The 18,510-nt window shown below is 42.0% G+C and overlaps 1 protein-coding gene across 1 annotated transcript in view; it reads left to right on the forward strand.

Moving 5' to 3' along the window:
* c4 (complement component 4) overlaps window positions 1-18,510 on the forward strand; it is a 20,915-nt gene continuing 2,405 nt past the window's right edge. The window contains exons 1-33 of the mRNA XM_010869852.4: window positions 1-193; window positions 358-550; window positions 1,304-1,517; window positions 1,595-1,665; window positions 1,859-1,944; window positions 2,810-2,892; window positions 2,983-3,070; window positions 3,157-3,262; window positions 3,426-3,552; window positions 3,696-3,811; window positions 4,802-4,981; window positions 5,167-5,358; window positions 5,550-5,744; window positions 5,897-6,046; window positions 7,571-7,703; window positions 7,851-7,919; window positions 8,095-8,298; window positions 8,511-8,631; window positions 8,811-8,881; window positions 9,056-9,195; window positions 9,519-9,722; window positions 9,842-9,893; window positions 10,201-10,284; window positions 10,487-10,690; window positions 10,796-11,028; window positions 11,217-11,321; window positions 12,805-12,964; window positions 17,138-17,334; window positions 17,485-17,637; window positions 17,738-17,797; window positions 17,896-17,989; window positions 18,112-18,292; window positions 18,391-18,478. Coding sequence (XP_010868154.2) covers window positions 129-193; window positions 358-550; window positions 1,304-1,517; window positions 1,595-1,665; window positions 1,859-1,944; window positions 2,810-2,892; window positions 2,983-3,070; window positions 3,157-3,262; window positions 3,426-3,552; window positions 3,696-3,811; window positions 4,802-4,981; window positions 5,167-5,358; window positions 5,550-5,744; window positions 5,897-6,046; window positions 7,571-7,703; window positions 7,851-7,919; window positions 8,095-8,298; window positions 8,511-8,631; window positions 8,811-8,881; window positions 9,056-9,195; window positions 9,519-9,722; window positions 9,842-9,893; window positions 10,201-10,284; window positions 10,487-10,690; window positions 10,796-11,028; window positions 11,217-11,321; window positions 12,805-12,964; window positions 17,138-17,334; window positions 17,485-17,637; window positions 17,738-17,797; window positions 17,896-17,989; window positions 18,112-18,292; window positions 18,391-18,478 — 4,419 coding nt within the window. The 5' untranslated portion in view covers window positions 1-128. The remainder of the gene's footprint in view (window positions 194-357; window positions 551-1,303; window positions 1,518-1,594; window positions 1,666-1,858; window positions 1,945-2,809; window positions 2,893-2,982; window positions 3,071-3,156; window positions 3,263-3,425; window positions 3,553-3,695; window positions 3,812-4,801; window positions 4,982-5,166; window positions 5,359-5,549; window positions 5,745-5,896; window positions 6,047-7,570; window positions 7,704-7,850; window positions 7,920-8,094; window positions 8,299-8,510; window positions 8,632-8,810; window positions 8,882-9,055; window positions 9,196-9,518; window positions 9,723-9,841; window positions 9,894-10,200; window positions 10,285-10,486; window positions 10,691-10,795; window positions 11,029-11,216; window positions 11,322-12,804; window positions 12,965-17,137; window positions 17,335-17,484; window positions 17,638-17,737; window positions 17,798-17,895; window positions 17,990-18,111; window positions 18,293-18,390; window positions 18,479-18,510) is intronic.

Here is an 18,510-nt window from a genome sequence, read left to right on the forward strand (position 1 = left end):
ACCTCCCTCTCACGGACTAGAAGAATAAAACAGATCACATGTAGGATATTTAGTTTTCTGTTTCTGTGCATGTTTGTGGTTGAGAAAAGAGGACCCTTATTGCCAAAGACAGGCAGCGGGTCAGGAAGATGATCAGGTATACACTTCTACTCATCCTTGCTGCACTGGTTGCAGTACATGGAGAAAAACCAAAGTGAGTTGGGTTCTGTTCATGTTTTATGCTTTTTTGTTGTTGCTGTCTTTATCACAGTTGAATAGCTTAAATTACTGATACACCCAATACCACTGGATATGTTTCTCTTTTAAAACAGTCAATCAGAAACATGTTTTCTGTGCATGTTAACTCATATCCCACAGATGTCTAATCAGCGCTCCTAACATAGTCCACCTGGGGGTGGAGGAGACAGTGACAGTACAGCTCCACAAAGCCACCGATCCTGTACAAATCACTCTGTACTTTCGTCCTCAACTGGTCGATGATGCCGTTTCTGAAAAGAAGGTTATTATTCTTAACAAAGACAACAACTACCAGGCTGTCGTTAAACTTAAGGTATGTATCCTCTGCTCTCACTAACCTCAACCTTTCCTTTAGTGTGCTAGTACACTGTGTGGAGAACATAACTAACCACACCTATATTTTGTCCTACACTAACCACACCTATGATTTGTCCTACACTAACCCCACCTATGATTTGTCCTACACCAACCCCACCTATGATTTGTCCTACACTAACCACACCTATGATTTGTACTAAACTAACCACACCTATGATTTGTCCTAAACTAATCCCACCTATGATTTGTCCTACACTAACCACACCTATGATTTGTCCTACACTAACCACACCTATGATTTTTCCTACACTAACCACACCTATGATTTGTCCTACACTAACTACACCTATGATTTGTCCTGAACTAACCACACCTATGATTTGTCCTGAACTAACCACACCTATGATTTGTCCTACACTAACCACACCTATGATTTGTCCTAAACTAACCACACCTAAGATTTGTCCTAAACTAACCACACCTATGATTTGTCCTACACTAACCACACCTGTGATTTGTCCTACACTAACCACACCTATGATTTGTCCTACACTAACCACACCTATGATTTGTCCTAAACTAACCACACCTATGATTTGTCCTACACTAACCACACCTGTGATTTGTCCTACACTAACCACACCTATGATTTGTCCTACACTAACCACACCTATGATTTGTCCTAAACTAACCACACCTATGATTTGTCCTACATTAACTAAACTATAATTTGTCCTGTGATTTCTAGATAAATCCTACACAGTATGAAACGGCATTGAAAGAAGCAAGAAAGAACCAAGAAAGAACACCACAAATCCGATTGGTGGCAGAAAGCAAAGAACTTTTCAGCTTAAATGCATCTGTCCAAAAGCATTTTGGAAGCATAATATTAATTCTATCTAAAAGAAAGGGGTATATCTTCATTCAAACAGACAAACCGATCTACAATCCAGGAGACGAAGGTATACAACTCAATGTTTCCATCAAATAGTCATTTTGGTCAATGCTTCACTCTGATTCCAACTTTTAATTTTCCTAGTCAAATACCGCATCTTCACATTGGACAACTATTTGATGCCCACTCAAGAAACTGTCAATGTCAAGATTTTTGTAAGTTTACTTTTGTGTTAATTCACTGGTATGTCAAATTTGCCCTCTAGAATTTAAATAAAATAAGTCAAAGGCAGACAAAGTATTTTAATTTGGAGATGATGACGCAAGGCATTTTAAATGCAATATAATATGTCTATCTTGCCCATTTGAAAGCAAGCACGGCTTAATCTGAATCTACATCTCTCTACAGAACTCCAAAGGTCTGCTTGTCTACAACCAGGCTCTCTACTCAGCAAACATCCTCCAGAGGAACATATTGATCCCTGACGTTGAGATGTAAGTAGGATATAAACACGATATCAAAGACCGATTACCTCTGGCTGGTGGCAGACATTTCTTTAAGTTACTTCAGACTAGTCTAAGTCTCAAGTCACTGCATGCTAGTCCAAGTCAAGTCTCAAGTCATTTAAGCACTATAGGCTATAGTTATAGTCTATTAGTCCAAAGCAAGTCCTTTCAACTTAAGGTGCACTTTTTGGGAATTACTATTATTTTATGGGATATTTGAAGTCAGCAGTTGATAATCTAGTACACTAATACTGAATTGCAACATTTAATTTATTATAACAAACATGCATTGTATGTTTAATTGAAGTATGATCATGTTGAGGGGTCGGCCTATTCTATCTACTATTCTATCTGCCATTAGCCAAATTGTCTGACTATTTTATATAGGTTAGCCATGAGCTAACAGCTCTTTGTGTTCTGTATGGTTTTATGTGTTAGCTAGTTATTAGCTACTGTAACTAACTAGCTTGCAAAGATTAGAAACAGGCCCAATTCTTGACAGTGAACTTACATTAGTCTTCTCACTGAATATAAAAAATCTTTGTATTGCTATTACGATTGGAACCGATGCACTATCGCTAACGTTACCTAGGTAACTTTAAACTTACCAGACCAGAACAAGGCAAGAAGGCAGGTTTTTTCATTAGTTTTAGATATTCTATATTTACCTTCCAAGGCACAAGTCCAATGACTACAAATCCAAGTCAAGTCTCAAGTCTGTTGAACATATCGCAAGTCAAGTCACAAGTCAATTTATTGATAACTTAAGTGCGACTTGAGTCACGAACTCTGGCTGGGTGGACAAAGTTAATGGACCATAGGACCTGACCGCTACTCTGTCCATATGATTCAGGGCTGGACATTGGAAGATTGTTGCTACTTTTCCCAACCATCCTATGTCCAACTCTTCAGTAGAGTTTGAAGTCAAGGAATATGGTGAGTATAACAAATAGATTGTCTGACAATACGTTATGGTCCAACAACAGTAACAACAACTGAAGTGAAGCTCCTTTCTATTTCTTTCAGTTCTCCCTACATTTGAGGTGAAGATAGAAGCATTGAAGCCATATTATTTACTTAAAGAGGAATACTTTAAATTCAACGTCTCTGCTAGGTGAGATTGTTGATACAGTAAGCATTCAGGGATGTTTCTTGTGAACTTTTTCATCTCGTGTTAAATAAAATGTTTGTTGATTGCAGGTACACTTATGGCAAAGGTGTCAATGGCATAGCTTACTTTAGATTTGGACTGATCGATGTAGAAGGCAACAGAACTCATCTTATTGGACTGGAAAATAAGACTTATGTGAGTTATCTTTATTAACATTTTAGAAAACAAACTAAATAGAAGAAGAAACGAAATTAGATTTAAACATTTCTAAATACAATTATTGTTTTTATCCATTCTAGTTCCGTTTTCCGTTTTCTGCTAATCTACAGTATGTGATATTAATTGTTTTGTATTGTAGATTAAAAATGGCATCACCAGCATTACCCTGCCAACTGAAGACTTACGTGGGAAAGCTGAAAAGCAAGGCATCTCACATATGGAAGGGTACCATCTGTACATCGCTGTTACAGCTTTGGAAACAGCAAGTGAGACCTTCATACAGTTACAATTTGAACAGACCAGTGAATTCCGGAATTTTCTCTAGGGTATACAACAACTGTCAGTGCTGTATGACAGTAACTCTCTCTTTTTTGTCTATGTCTCCCTCCCTCTCTCATCTTTTGCTTAGGTGGAGATCTAGAGGAAGCTGAGAGTACATCTGTAAAGTTAGTGATGTCACCATATGTCATTGACATGTCTAAGACAAAGGAGTATTTCACACCAGGAGGAAAGTTCTCTATTCTGGTACTGTATATTAGAAATGTTTTGATAAATGTTAAAGAATACAATTGTGATAATACCAACAGACCCACAATATGTCTGTGCAAATTTGTTCTGCACGTCCTGAAGTTAGTGGGAGGGATGTTGGGCAGCATTGACTTGCTCCAGTGACTCCTTGTGGTGGGTCTGGCACCTGTAAAGGGAGGGTGAATGTGGGAAATAATTAAATATTTACTGTACCTGAACCATCGTATAATGAGGGATAGCTTAGTGCCCAAAAACAACCCTTAGCTGTTTTCTGTTGTCCACCACATCTACTTAACAACAACTCTTAAACAGGGTGGTTTGAATCCTGAGTAATGTTTCACTAAAAGCTTATTGCATTTGTAACCCATTTATAATAGCAATAAGGCACATTTTGGGATTGCGATATATTACTTATATACCATCACCAAACTACCACCTAAGAACAGTTCTTAGACGTGGTATATTGGCCATATACCACACCTCTTGTGCATTATTGCTCAAATAAATAACATATTTTATATACTGTACAAAAAGACATCACTGTGTATTACATGAAGGACCTATTGAAAATTGGCTGTTTTATCACTTTTTCACAATGCAGTTTTCCTGTTGTGCTTTTAGACTATTTTAAACCTTTATTGATAATATGGAAATGTATGTCCAAACCTTAATCTCACCCAGGAGACTGAAAGTTCTGAAAGACCATTTACCCGATCCTTACGAGATATTTCTATTTTTATAGCTGGGCGTAGCCTGAGCCTCACAACATTAATGTCGTCAGCAGAGAATATATTGAACCACTGGTTAATTGGATTGGCCTTTCTAGTTTACATATCACTTAATCTACAAACCAAGCTGACATATGGAAGGAGTGATGCCTGGTGGATGGGATATGTTTCTGGTAATATGTTGTGTTGTGTCTGCAAAGTGTCAAGTATGACAGTACAAAAAAGACAAACCTGGAAAGACATTTCTGTTTGCTTTCAGGCCACCACCACCCACCCAGATGGTTCCCCAGCCCCATACCTTCGTATGAGGGCTTCACTTTCAGTGACCTCTGCAGGAGGCACGGTGGATTCAGCTGAGATTAAGGGATCCGGTAACTCTAAGGGGGAGTCTGTGCTCGTATACCAAGTGCCTGAACTGGCCACATCTATAGATGTCAAGGTACTGGACAAAAACAGAGTATAAATCAGAGTCAAAACAGAGGACTTTCACTCTGTTTTATGTGACTCTAAGCTCTTTGTTGCTAACAGAAAGATTTAAATGGTACATTTTATTTAACACATATCTGGTAATTGATGTGAGGTCATATTAAAGTTACTTTGGACTGTCTGTTCACATCCCTTCAGATGTTTGCTGAGGGAGAGGAGGACGTGATAGTGACCGATGCCAAAATGACATTGTCAGCAGTCCAGTCTAAAGGGAGGAGCTACCTGAGTGTAGAGATAGAACACGTGACCCTGGAGCCTGGAGGAGCCATGACAGTCACTCTCAGAGACATCACCCCCCCTGGCTTACAGCCAACATACATCTACTACATGGTAGCACTCAGGACGGCACTGCTTCATTCTGACAACGGGTGCAATCTCAGTGACAATTCTGTAGCCAGCTTTCTCTGTACATTCCTTAAATTATGTCTTTAGATGGAGTACTGTTGCTGTATTTTGTCCCTCCATTTAAAAATAATTTCTACTGTGACCAGCTTTGTGTTATGACCCCTTGTCTTTGTCAGGTCTTGAATAAAGGCAAAGCAATTGAAATAAACCGGGTCCCAAGGAAGAAGCTGACCACCTTCAGTCTGCCCTACAGCGTTGACCTGGTCCCCTCCTTCAGATTGGTGGCCTACTACTTCATCCAGACGGACCATAAGACCACCATAGTGGCCGACTCCGTATGGGCTGATGTCAAAGACGTCTGCAGAGGACAGGTCCTGTACTTACCGCTTGTTTCTCGACTTCGACTCTTACTAACCTTAGCCAGTTACAGTGGATTTCTGCTGTCAGTGTACAAAGTGCCACAAAGTGACTTTGTTTTTCCTGAAGACAGACAGTGACACAGTCTTTGTTGTTGTATTCACAGATAGAGATTCTTCCATTTAAAAGGGAGTATAAACCGTCTGACTTGGTTGATGTAATGGTCCGTACTGACCAGGGAGACCAGGTGGCCCTGGCTGCTGTGGATACGGCAGTCTACATCCTCAACAAGAACAACAAACTCACTCCTCAGAAGGTACACGGTGCATTGGAGTGTTTGAGAAACAGACACCTCACAGATCCTTAACTGGCAGCTTTATTAAATAGCCCACAAAACTCCAGTCTCAATGTCAACAGTGAAGGGGCGACTCTGGGATGCTGGCCTTCTGGGCAGAGTTGCAAAAATTGCAGACTGGTTAATAAAAAGAAAATATGCAGATGGCCCATAGAACACAGACACTGGACAGAGGAATCCTGGGATAAAGTGTTATGGACAGGTGTTCGGATCACAAAGAAGAACATCCGTCAGACACAGCCCAACTGAAAAGATGTTGGAGGAGTGCTTGACGCCATCTGTCAAGCATGCTGGAGGCAATGTGATGGTCTGGGGGTGCTTTGGTCATGGTAAAGTGGGAGATTTGTACAGGGTCAAAGGGATCTTAAAAAGGGAAGGCTATCACTTCATTTTGCAACGACATGCCGTACGCTGAGGACGACACTTGATTGGAGCCAATTTCCCCCTACAACAGGACAATGAACAGCTCCAAACTATGCAAGAACTATTTAGGGAGGAAGCAGTCCGTTGGTATTCTGTCAATAATGAAGTGGCCAGCAGAGTCATTCAACCTACTGAGCTGTTGTGGGCGCTGCTTCACTGTATGGTACATAAGAAGTACCCATCAAGCCAATCCAACTTGTGGGAGGTGCTTCATGAATTATGGGGCGAAATCTCTTCAGATTACCTCAACGAATTGACAACTTGAATGCCAAAGGTCTGCAAGGCTGTAATTGCTGCAAATGGAAGATTCTTTGATGACACAATAATTTCTTCAGTTAATAATGATTTTTTCTGACCTTGTCAATCACTACAGTATATTTTCTATTCATTTGGCAATATTTCCTATTCAAACTAATTTCAAGTATGTTTTCATGGAAAACAAGGACATTTCTAAATGATTCCTAACTTTTAAACAATACTTTACATATTAAACCTAGAGTTGGCTCAGGCTCCAATGTGTTGATCGCGCTGAGATCCACATAGGGTGTATTTCTTCCTGACGTCATTGAGCTCAGATTTGTGTGGCTTATATGGACACATCTGGCCAACAAATTGATGACGCATGTTGGGCAGAGTTGAGTGCAAATTCGGTTAATTTACCCATTTATCTTTCTCCATCCCACTTTATTATTTGAATTAGGATAGTGTCGAGCACTGCTCATGTAGAAAGGAAATGCTTGATTGGCCACTGTGACAGCTAAAGCAAATTAATTGAAGTGATTTTAACAGAAGATTTACTCCTGCATTAAGATCAGAATTTTTATTTGTACAAAATGACAGCATTGACTGAATAGATCATATTAATTTGTCCCCACTCAGCTTCCAGCTACACAACCTACATCATTTGTGGCCCAGGCATGTCTGTATACTGTAGCACCCCACACAGACAAGGTCAGAGATTATACACTCTCTGGGGGACCTTGGTGGCGTGTGTCGACAGCATCTTAAGGTGGTATTAAAAATACCACACATTTTTGAATGTCGGCTTTCTCCCCTGTTTAGATGTTTGCGTACATGAACTCCTATGACCTGGGGTGTTCTGTAGGAGGAGGCAGAGACTATGGGTCTGTGTTACAAGATGCTGGGCTGGCTTTTATAACAAACTGGGAAGATTCAAACAACCGTGTGAGAAAGGGTATGATTTACATTCCGACTTAATCTTAAGGATGTGATTAATAACACATGAGACCCTTTGGCTAAAGCACATCACTAGCTGTTTTTGTTGATGATTATTCCACGCCAAACTTTAACCATTATTCTTTGTTTGTCCTCTGATGATTAGATTACTCCTGTAGCCACAGAAGCAGACTGAGGAGAGCCCTTAACGATCATCCGTCTTTCTCCAATATCAGTAGGTGGAACATGGCTTGTAGAACTCTCTCCTTGTTCCTGGTTTCACTCTTTTTGTTCATTAGTAGAAGAGGGACAGCACTTCCATAATTCCTTTTTTGTTGCAAATGTCTCACTTGGTATATATAAGTACCATTACTATTGTTAGGCAGTAGACACATAGTTGTTGTCTGCAGTCAACAGATATCAGAACCGGGAGGAGAAAGTGTGTTGTCAGGACGGGACCAAGTTGAACCCCCGTCTGTCCTGTGAGGGACGTCATTTGAAAACCGCCCACAAGTCTGAGCTGTGTCGCGCCGCCTTCCTGCAGTGCTGCAAGGCCGCCACCAAAATGAGGAAAATCTCCAATCATGCCAGGAGGACATACAGTCTGGCTAGAAGTAATCACAGTAGTACTGTCATAAACCTGTTACTTAGAATTAGGACACTCCCACTAGCCTCTCGTGGTGCACATAGTCGTTCACAACTGCCATCAGTTCTTTCAGCAGACTAGCTGTAACATGTACATATTCAGGTCATTTGTGTTTGTTGAGCTTCCATTTTTTTTGAATGTCTTCTGAGGATGAGCACCTCTCCTTGTCCTCCTGTCTAGCTGAAGGACATACGGGTGATGAGGAGGATGTCCTGGACGAGGTGTCGGTTCATCTTCGCTCTTACTTCCCTCAGACCTGGATGTGGGATGTTGTCGACGTGGGGGACTCCGGTCTCCTAAGGTAACCCGGCAACCGGCAGCCCCATTGTTGATATCTCCTTGATAAAGATGTGACTGTGGAAAACTGAAGTGAACGACTTAAGGATACAAACAAAGACCAGAGGAATAACGTCCTGTCTGAGCCCTTCAATGAATGTGCCTCAGGTTTTAGGAAAGGTGTTCTACTTCATTTGTTTTCAGACACAGTGTTGCTGTCCCTGACTCTATCACTACCTGGGAGGTTCAAGCAGTTGGAATCTCTCAAAGAAAAGGCAGGTTACCTCTTCCTTCTAACCTAGCACCAGTATGCCTCCTAAGCCCCAGAACAGTTTCTGCTTGTGTCGATTCAACCACATGAAGGGGCTGTCAATCAGGCTACTGCATTACACCATTAGACTTGTTCAGACGGTCAACAGGGCTTAACGTTGATGTCGTTTACCCCGCAGGGTTTTGCATAGCTGAACCTAAGCCTCTGGTGGTGTTCCAGGATTTCTTTGTCTCTGTCATTCTGCCCTATTCTGTGAAGAGAAATGAACAGCTGCAGGTGAAAGCTGTGGTGTACAACTACAAAAGTGACAGTATGGAGGTAACTGCACATTATGGAGACATTTTAACAACATGGTCAATGTACTTGTATATTTATTTAAGTGTATTGGAATCTCCTGGCCTGACAAAGTATCCCTTCTGTTTTATTTATGTTTTCTGTGGAACCTAGGAAGACTAACTGCTGCTTTTGTAGGAGCTAGAGTAGATACTAACAAACAACTCCGAAACAGTAATTTCACCTGCCCACATCGACCACGGTTGCAGACATTTTCTTTCGTAGATTACTTTGAAAAAGTTTTTTTTACATTGTGCTGCAATATCACTTATAATTACTGCCATGCCTGTGTGTTTCTGCGTGTGTAGGTGACAGTGGAGCTGGCGTGGGTGGAGGGTCTGTGCAGTGCAGGTGGAGAAAGAGGGGAAAAGCAGGTGGTGACAGTTCCTGGTAACTCTGCTGTCCCTGTGTACTTCACAATTGTTCCCCTGGTCATTGGAAACATCCCAATAAATGTAGAGGCCTACAGTAAGAAGGCGCGCGACCAGATCAGGAAGGAGCTCCGAGTCACGGTATGAAGCACAACACTGGGAAATGCTTAGCACTTATTTTCTCTGGCTTTACAACTGTAGTTTTGGGTCTGGAAAACCAGATGTAGATTAGATCTTCACGATGTTGTTGTGTCATACAGGGGGAGGGGGAGCTGGTCTCAATACAACAGGAATACAACATTGATGGAAAAGGTAATGTTTCTTTGTACGCCAATAGCAGAAGTAATTTATTCATGCAAACAAATCATATCAGGCTGTTAAATTACTTATTATCTACTGTATGTCCATCTACAGCATATCCATCTATTGTATGTGCATCTACTGCATATGTATCTTTTGTATGCCCATCTAGTGTATGTCCATCTACTGTATGTCCATATACTTCATGTCCATCTACTGTATGTCCATATACTTCATGTCCATCTACTGTATGTCCATTTACTGAATGTCTATCTACTGTATGTCCATTTACTGAATGTCTATCTACTGCATGTCACAGCTGCCAATTCAGTCGAGATTGAAATCCCACTTCCTTCTAATGCTGTCGTTGGGCAGGAGTCTGATGCCTACGTCAGTGTCAAGGGTAAGATCCCCAGATATAACACACTGATAAAGGCATTAGTCACAATGTCTGTTTCCATAGGGCAACTCTGAGGTTTATAGGAATTAGGAATTGTTTGCATTACTTTTTTATGACTTTGTCCAAGAGTCACTCTAAAATACTAAGAGTTTTACCTGATTAAACTCCTGGTCTAGTTACATAACTGGTATGGTTCTGGTCCTAGGGGGCGTGATGGGAGAGTCTTTGGAGAACTGTCTGGACCTGAAGGGAGTGGACCGCCTCATCGCCCTGCCCAAGGGCTGTGCAGAGCAGACCATGGTCACCATGTCTCCGGCCATTCACGCCATGAAATACCTGGATGCAACAGAGCAGTGGATTGATCTGAGGGCTGAACGCAGAGACGAAGCCCAGGCCATGATACAGAACGGTAAGAAAACACTGGGAAGATTCAATTTAGGGATCTTTGATTGGGGGGGGGGGGGGGGGGGGGGAGTCAAAGCTAGGAAATAAATGTATGTTTTCTCTTTTCAAGGATACAGCAGAATCCTGAGCTTCAAGAAAACAGATGGATCGTATGGAGCATTCCTGTCGACGCCAAGCAGCGTTTGGTTGACAGCCTTTATAGCCAAGGAACTTTCCCAGTGTAGAGATGTGATTACAGTAGAGGACTCCTACATCAAGGAATCCATCTCCTACCTGGTGTCTAAACAGCTGACAACCGGGGCCTTTACTGACCCTAACCCTATTTATGACCGCACCATGAAGGTGAGTCACACAACACATCAATACTGTTGATTAGAACACCTAATTAAATCTATTTTGATGTCACAATTGGAGGTGGGTGAATACTTTGAGAGCTGCTGTAAACGCTGTCTGTGTCTGGACCATGCAGGTACTATGCCAGACGATATGACAGTATGTATGCAGGTGTCTGCTCTATATCCATCCCTCAGGGTGGAGTGGGAGTGTTCGAGGGAGAGGTGTCCCTGACGGCGTTCGTTCTGATAGCCTTGCATCATACTCTGCCCATGTATGCTGAGGGAAAAGGATCAGAAATGGTAAACAAAAAATGGAACCTGGGTCGTCCACGTAAAAGGCTAAGTCGTTAGCCACTACACCACAAAGCTATACATCGGTGGGGTGTCAATATAGCCTCTTGTCTCTATCCTGAACAAATCCTCTTTTGCCTCTGGCCGTTTTAATAGTTCATTGGCCATTTGTGAATTACACTGATACAGTTAAACTGACTAACGTTTCTTACTAAGTTTACCTCCTCCACCAATAGCGGCTATGTATGGCGTTTGCCACTGGCCGTTTTAAAAGCGTATTAGCCAGTAATAAGCTTTACCGGTATCTACTAACTTACTGGAATAGTCATAAGAATTGAGCAATTGCTAGCGAGTCTGCCAAAGCTATTTCATTTCATGGCATAAGAACATACTTTTTCTTTCATGGCAAAACAAAATAATTGTTTCTTTCAATCGTGAATGACATGACATACAATAACCATGGATGTAGCACAAAATTCTGGGCCCTGTACATAGGCGGTCTCTGAGGGCCCCTCTACACATTAGGGCCCTATATACTTAGTACCCCTTTTCCCCCCAGTCCAACGCCCCTGACAATAACTATCAAAAAAGGTGACGATAACTAACCTTTTCATCAAGTGAGAGAATCTTGGAATCCACTAGAAATAACTAATTAATGTTGTTGCTGTCAATAGATTCAAAGTTAGGTCTTCCACATGAAAGGCACTGTCTTTAACGACTTCGCCACAGCATTACACGTTTCAGCATTCGCTAGACTCCATTGAGGATTGTGTTAAACTGACTAACATTTCTTATTAAGTTTACCTCCACCATAGTGTCTATGAACTGTATTGCTTTTGCCACTGGCCTTTTTAATAGCTTATTAGCCAGTAATAGGCTTACTAGTACCTAACTTTCTACGTATAATCATAAGAATTCAACAATTTCTATAGCGAGACTGAAGATGAACTATTCCATGCCAGAAACAGTCTCAATATAACCGTATGCAGTTTCAGGTTTCAGCCAATACGAAATAATTTACAATGCATACATCGCTTCGCCAGTGAGGAGATACGAACGCGGGACCTACAGTTCACAAGTTTCGCTTCTCTAACCACAACGCTATTTAACAATGATCAGCCAGCCTGCCAGTGATATTCGCTCTTAGCCGGCTCCGCTTACGCGGTCCGGCCAAAATTTGAAAAGGAAGGTTTTGAGTGAGGAACAGAAGGGTTAAAATTAAGACACCACTGCAGATTGAATGCTTATTTTCCTCACTGAAAACTGTCCTTTTCAACGTTTTTGGAATGGAAAGAAAAAGGTGCAGTGGTAAAAAAAAGGGGCTGTACACGTTTGGGTGTTATGAAGCATGCTGTTCCATCAACTGCGATGTTGTTTTGTTTGCATCTACAGTTGCTAATTCTATCTACCATTCTCCTGTATTAGGCCATCTTCACATTTACTAAAGATTTCAGGACCAAATGTCAATTTTCATAACATTTATAACACTTAGAGGTATGCTATGGAGCTGGCCAAGACCTACTTGGAGTCAAAGCTGGATTCCCTTAAGATGCCCTTCACTGTAGCGATCAGTTCCTACGCCCTCTCTCTAACCTCCCCCGGCAGGCAGTTGGCTCAGACCAAACTCCGGGCCATGGCACACTGTGATCAAGGTCAGTACCTGGAGACTGCACCAGTCAATTACATCACAAGACCTGTCTGTTGCTTTGCTCTCAGATCACTTCACCAGCAAACTACATCTGAAGAGCTTTTTTTCTTTACCACTGGATGTGTTTCATAATACTGTTTAAATCAATTCCTTAAGACAAACAGCTGCTTTACATAACTAGCAGTATGTCTTGTGGCCGGGGAAAGTCGGGATAAGGTACCTGAGTAGAAATTGATTGCCCTGATGTGTATTAACATTGAGGAAATTACAATTAAATTGCAGAAAATTACAGATTGTTAATTGTCTCCCCTGCAGTGGTGTATAGCCACAGATGTTATTGGTCTCTCCTGCTGAGACAGATATGTCACTGGTTAACATGCTGGTCTCTCCTGCTGAGACAGATACATGTCACTGGTTAACATGCTGATCTCTTCTACTGAGAAAGATACATGTCACTGGTTAACATGCTGATCTCTCCTACTGAGACAGATACATGTCACTGGTTAACATGCTGATCTCTCCTGCTAAAACAGATACATGTCACTGGTTAACATGCTGATCTTTCCTGCTAAAACAGATACATGTCACTGGTTAACATGCTGATCTCTCCTGCTAAAACAGATACATGTCACTGGTTAACATGCTGATCTTTCCTGCTAAAACAGATACATGTCACTGGTTAACATGCTGATCTCTCCTGCTGAGACAGATACATGTCACTGGTTAACAGGGTGATCTCTCCTGCTAAAACAGATACATGTCACTGGTTAACATGCTGATCTCTCCTGCTGAGACAGATACATGTCACTGGTTAACATGCTGATCTTTCCTGCTAAAACAGATACATGTCACTGGTTAACATGCTGATCTCTCCTGCTAAAAAAGATACATGTCACTGGTTAACATGCTGATCTCTCCTGCTAAAACAGATACATGTCACTGGTTAACATGCTGATCTTTCCTGCTAAAACAGATACATGTCACTGGTTAACATGCTGATCTCTCCTGCTGAGACAGATACATGTCACTGGTTAACAGGGTGATCTCTCCTGCTAAAACAGATACATGTCACTGGTTAACATGCTGATCTCTCCTGCTGAGACAGATACATGTCACTGGTTAACATGCTGATCTTTCCTGCTAAAACAGATACATGTCACTGGTTAACATGCTGATCTCTCCTACTGAGACAGATATGTCACTGGTTAACATGCTGATCTCTCCTGCTAAAACAGATACATGTCACTGGTTAACATGCTGATCTCTCCTGCTGAGACAGATACATGTCACTGGTTAACATGCTGATCTCTCCTGCTGAGACAGATACATGTGACTGGTTAAAAAGCTGATCTCCCCTGCTGAGACAGATACATTTCACTGGTTAACATGCTGATCTCTCCTGTTAAAACAGATACATGTCACTGGTTAACATCTGAAGAGCTTTTTTTCTTTACCACTGGATGTGTTTCATAATACTGTTTAAATCAATTCCTTAAGACAAACAGCTGCTTTACATAACTAGCAGTATGTCTTGTGGCCGGGGAAAGTCAGGATAAGGTACCTGAGTAGAAATTGATTGCCCTGATGTGTATTAACATTGAGGAAATTACAATTAAATTGCAGAAAATTACAGATTGTTAATTGTCTCCCCTGCAGTGGTGTATAGCCACAGATGTTATTGGTCTCTCCTGCTGAGACAGATATGTCACTGGTTAACATGCTGGTCTCTCCTGCTGAGACAGATACATGTCACTGGTTAACATGCTGATCTCTTCTACTGAGACAGATATGTCACTGGTTAACATGCTGATCTCTTCTACTGAGACAGATACATGTCACTGGTTAACATGCTGATCTCTTCTACTGAGAAAGATACATGTCACTGGTTAACATGCTGATCTCTCCTGCTGAGACAGATACATGTCACTGGTTAACAAGCTGATCTCTCCTGCTAAAACAGATACATGTCACTGGTTAACATGCTGATCTTTCCTGCTAAAACAGGTACATGTCACTGGTTAAAATGCTGATCTCTCCTACTGAGACAGATACGTGTCACTGGTTAACAAGCTGATCTCTCCTGCTGAGACAGATACATGTCACTGGTTAACAGGGTGATCTCTCCTGCTAAAACAGATACATGTCACTGGTTAACATGCTGATCTCTCCTGCTGAGACAGATACATGTCACTGGTTAACATGCTGATCTTTCCTGCTAAAACAGATACATGTCACTGGTTAACATGCTGATCTCTCCTGCTGAGACAGATACATGTCACTGGTTAACATGCTGATCTCTCCTGCTGAGACAGATACATGTGACTGGTTAAAAAGCTGATCTCCCCTGCTGAGACAGATACATTTCACTGGTTAACATGCTGATCTCTCCTGTTAAAACAGATACATGTCACTGGTTAACATGCTGATCTCTCCTACTGAGACAGATACATGTCACTGGTTAACATGCTGATCTCTCCTGTTAAAACAGATACATGTCACTGGTTAACAAGCTGATCTCTCCTGCTGAAACAGATACAGTGGGGAGAACAAGTATTTGAAACACTGCCGATTTTGCAGGTTTTCTCACTTACAAAGCATGTAGAAGTCTGTAATTTTTATCATAGGTACTCTTCAACTGTGAGTGACGGAATTAAAAAATCCAGAAAATCATATTGTATGATTTTTAAGTAATTAATTAGCATTTTATTGCATGGCATAAGTATTTGATACATCAGAAAAGCAGAACTTAATATTTGGAACAGAAACCTTTGTTTGCAATTACAGAGATCATACTGTAGTTCTTGACTAGGTTTGCACACACTGCAGCAGGGATTTTGGCCCACTCCTCAATACAGACTTTCAGCTCCCTCCAAAGACTTTCTATTGGGTTCAGGTCTGGAGACTGGCTAGGCCACTTCAGGACCTTGAGATGCTTCTTACGGAGCCACTCCTTAGTTGCCCTGGATGTGTGTTTCGGGTCGTTGTCATGCTGGAAGACCCAGCCATGATCCATCTTCAATGCTCTTACTGAGGGAAGGAGGTGGTTGGCCAAGATCTCGCGATACATGGCCCCATCCATCCTCTCCTCAATAGGGTGCAGTCGTCTTGTCCCCTTGATGTTTCTACCTCCATGCTTCACAGTTAGGATGGTGTTCTTGGGGTTGTACTCATCCTTCTTCTTCCTCCAAACACGGTGAGTGGAGTTTAGACCAAAAAGCTCTATTTTTGTCTTATCAGACCACATGACCTTCTCCCATTCCTCCTCTGGATCATCCAGATGGTCATTGGCAAACTTAAGACGGGCCTGGACATGCGCTGGCTTGAGCAGGGAGACCTTGCGTGCGCTGGAGGATTTTAATCCATGACGGCGTAGTGTGTTACTAATGGTTTTCTTTGAGACTGTGGTCCCAGCTCTTTTCAGGTCATTGACCAGGTCCTGCCATGTAGTTCTGGGCTGATCCTTCACCTTCCTCATGATCATTGATGACCCACAAAGTGAGATCTTGCATGGAGCCCCAGACTGAGGGAGATTGACCGCCATCTTGAACTTCTTCCATTTTCTAATAATTGCTCCAACAGTTGTTGCCTTCTCACCAAGCTGCTTGCCTATTGTCCTGTAGCCCATCCCAGCCTTATGCAGGTCTACAATTTTATCCCTGACATCCTTACACAGCTCTCTGGTCTTGGCCATTGTTGGAGTCTGTTTGATTGAGTGTGTGGACAGCTGTCTTTTATACAGGTAACAAGTTCAAAAAGGTGCAGTTAATACAGGTAATGAGTGGAGAACAGGAGGGCTTCTTAAAGAAAAACTAACAGGTCTGTGAGAGACAGAATTCTTACTGGTTGGTAGGTGATCAAATACTTATGTCATGCAATAAAATGTTAATTAATTATTTAAAAATCATACAATGTGATTTTCTGGATTTCTTTTAACAAGCTGATCCCTCCGGCTGAGACAGATACGTCACCGGTTAACATGCTGATCTCTCCGTCTAAAACAGATACATGTCACTGGTTAACATGCTGATCTCTCCGTCTAAAACAGATACATGTCACTGGTTAACATGCTGATCTCTCCGTCTAAAACAGATACATGTCACTGGTTAACATGCTGATCTCTCCGTCTAAAACAGATACATGTCACTGGTTAACAAGCTGATCTCTCCGTCTAAAACAGATACATGTCACTGGAAGGCTGATGACACTCTGACACCGGGTAATGGGACAAAGCCCCAGGCCGAAGCCCTGTCTGTAGAGACCACATCCTATGCCCTGCTCCAGACCTTGGCAGAGGGAGACTTGGGCTATGCCACCTTAATAGCCCGTTGGCTCACTAAGCAGAGGCAGTATGGAGGAGGCTTCCGCTCCACTCAGGTACATATTACAACTGGAACATCAGGAGAAACTCCTGGCCTTTGTTGTTCTCTTCTAATCCCTATTTTCTGCCCCTCTCCACATTCTCTCCACAGGCCTTTATTTCTCCATCACCCTACCATTAACTCTTGCTTTCTCGTTATCTAACAGGATACCGTTGTAGCTCTTGAGGCATTAGCTAAGTACAGCATCCAGAACAATGATGTTCAGGGCTTGAACCTTAACGTTGAGATTTGTCAACAAAAGTGGAAGCAAGAACTTAAAATTACAAAGCGCAATGCGCTGACGCTCTCTGCCTTCCAGGTGAGATTTAAGCATTGCTCTGATTTACAACTACCCTACTCAAATGCTGTTTCACAATGTTGTTTCACTAATCGTTCTGTTGTCTGGTTTGCGTGATCAGGTGAAACCAGGAAGCCAGATCACCATTAACACAGTGGGGGAGGGAAACGGGACTGTAACAGTTAGTATCTCCTAAAAGATTACAATGATGATTACCACATTGTAAGACCACGCAAAATCTCAACAGATATGTTTGCGGTGATCGTTTTCCGTCTCCAGGTTGTTCACACTTACAGGACTCTGGAGGGGATCGGCATGTTCTGTGATCTCTACAGTTTCAATGTCTCAGTGGAGGGAGAGGTCACGTACAGCAGTAAGTGAAGCATCTGAAAACATTAAACTGATTTACTAGAATAGAACTTTAAACGTGTAACGTGTTTATAATGTATAAGTTGTTTATAATGTGTAACATGTTTATAACGTGTAATACCACAGAGAACAAGGACGACGTTCCTGAGCTGGACGACTATTATAACTATGAGGCTGAGGAGAATGGGAACCCCGGTGATGAGCCCATGAGCAGGATGGAATGGTTTGATCTGCGCACACGCAGGAAGAGACATGCCCCCCAGGAAGAGGAGCGGGAGAGCTCTTTAGTCTACAGTGTTTGTGTAGGGTGAGTACAGGTGTGTGTGTGTGTGTGTGTCTGTGTGTGCAGGAGTTGAGACATTGTTCCGCTGTACTGTATGTCTTCTTTCTTATCCTCTCCTCTAGATTGACCAGTGCTATATCTATAGGCATGGTCAACGTGGACATCTCCCTTCTGAGTGGACTCAAACCAATCATACAGGATCTGGAGGAGGTATATTTAGGCTGTAGTCATTTGGCAGAAGC

Source organism: Esox lucius, chromosome 1 (genome assembly GCF_011004845.1).
Source record: "Esox lucius isolate fEsoLuc1 chromosome 1, fEsoLuc1.pri, whole genome shotgun sequence".
NCBI lineage: Eukaryota > Metazoa > Chordata > Actinopteri > Esociformes > Esocidae > Esox > Esox lucius.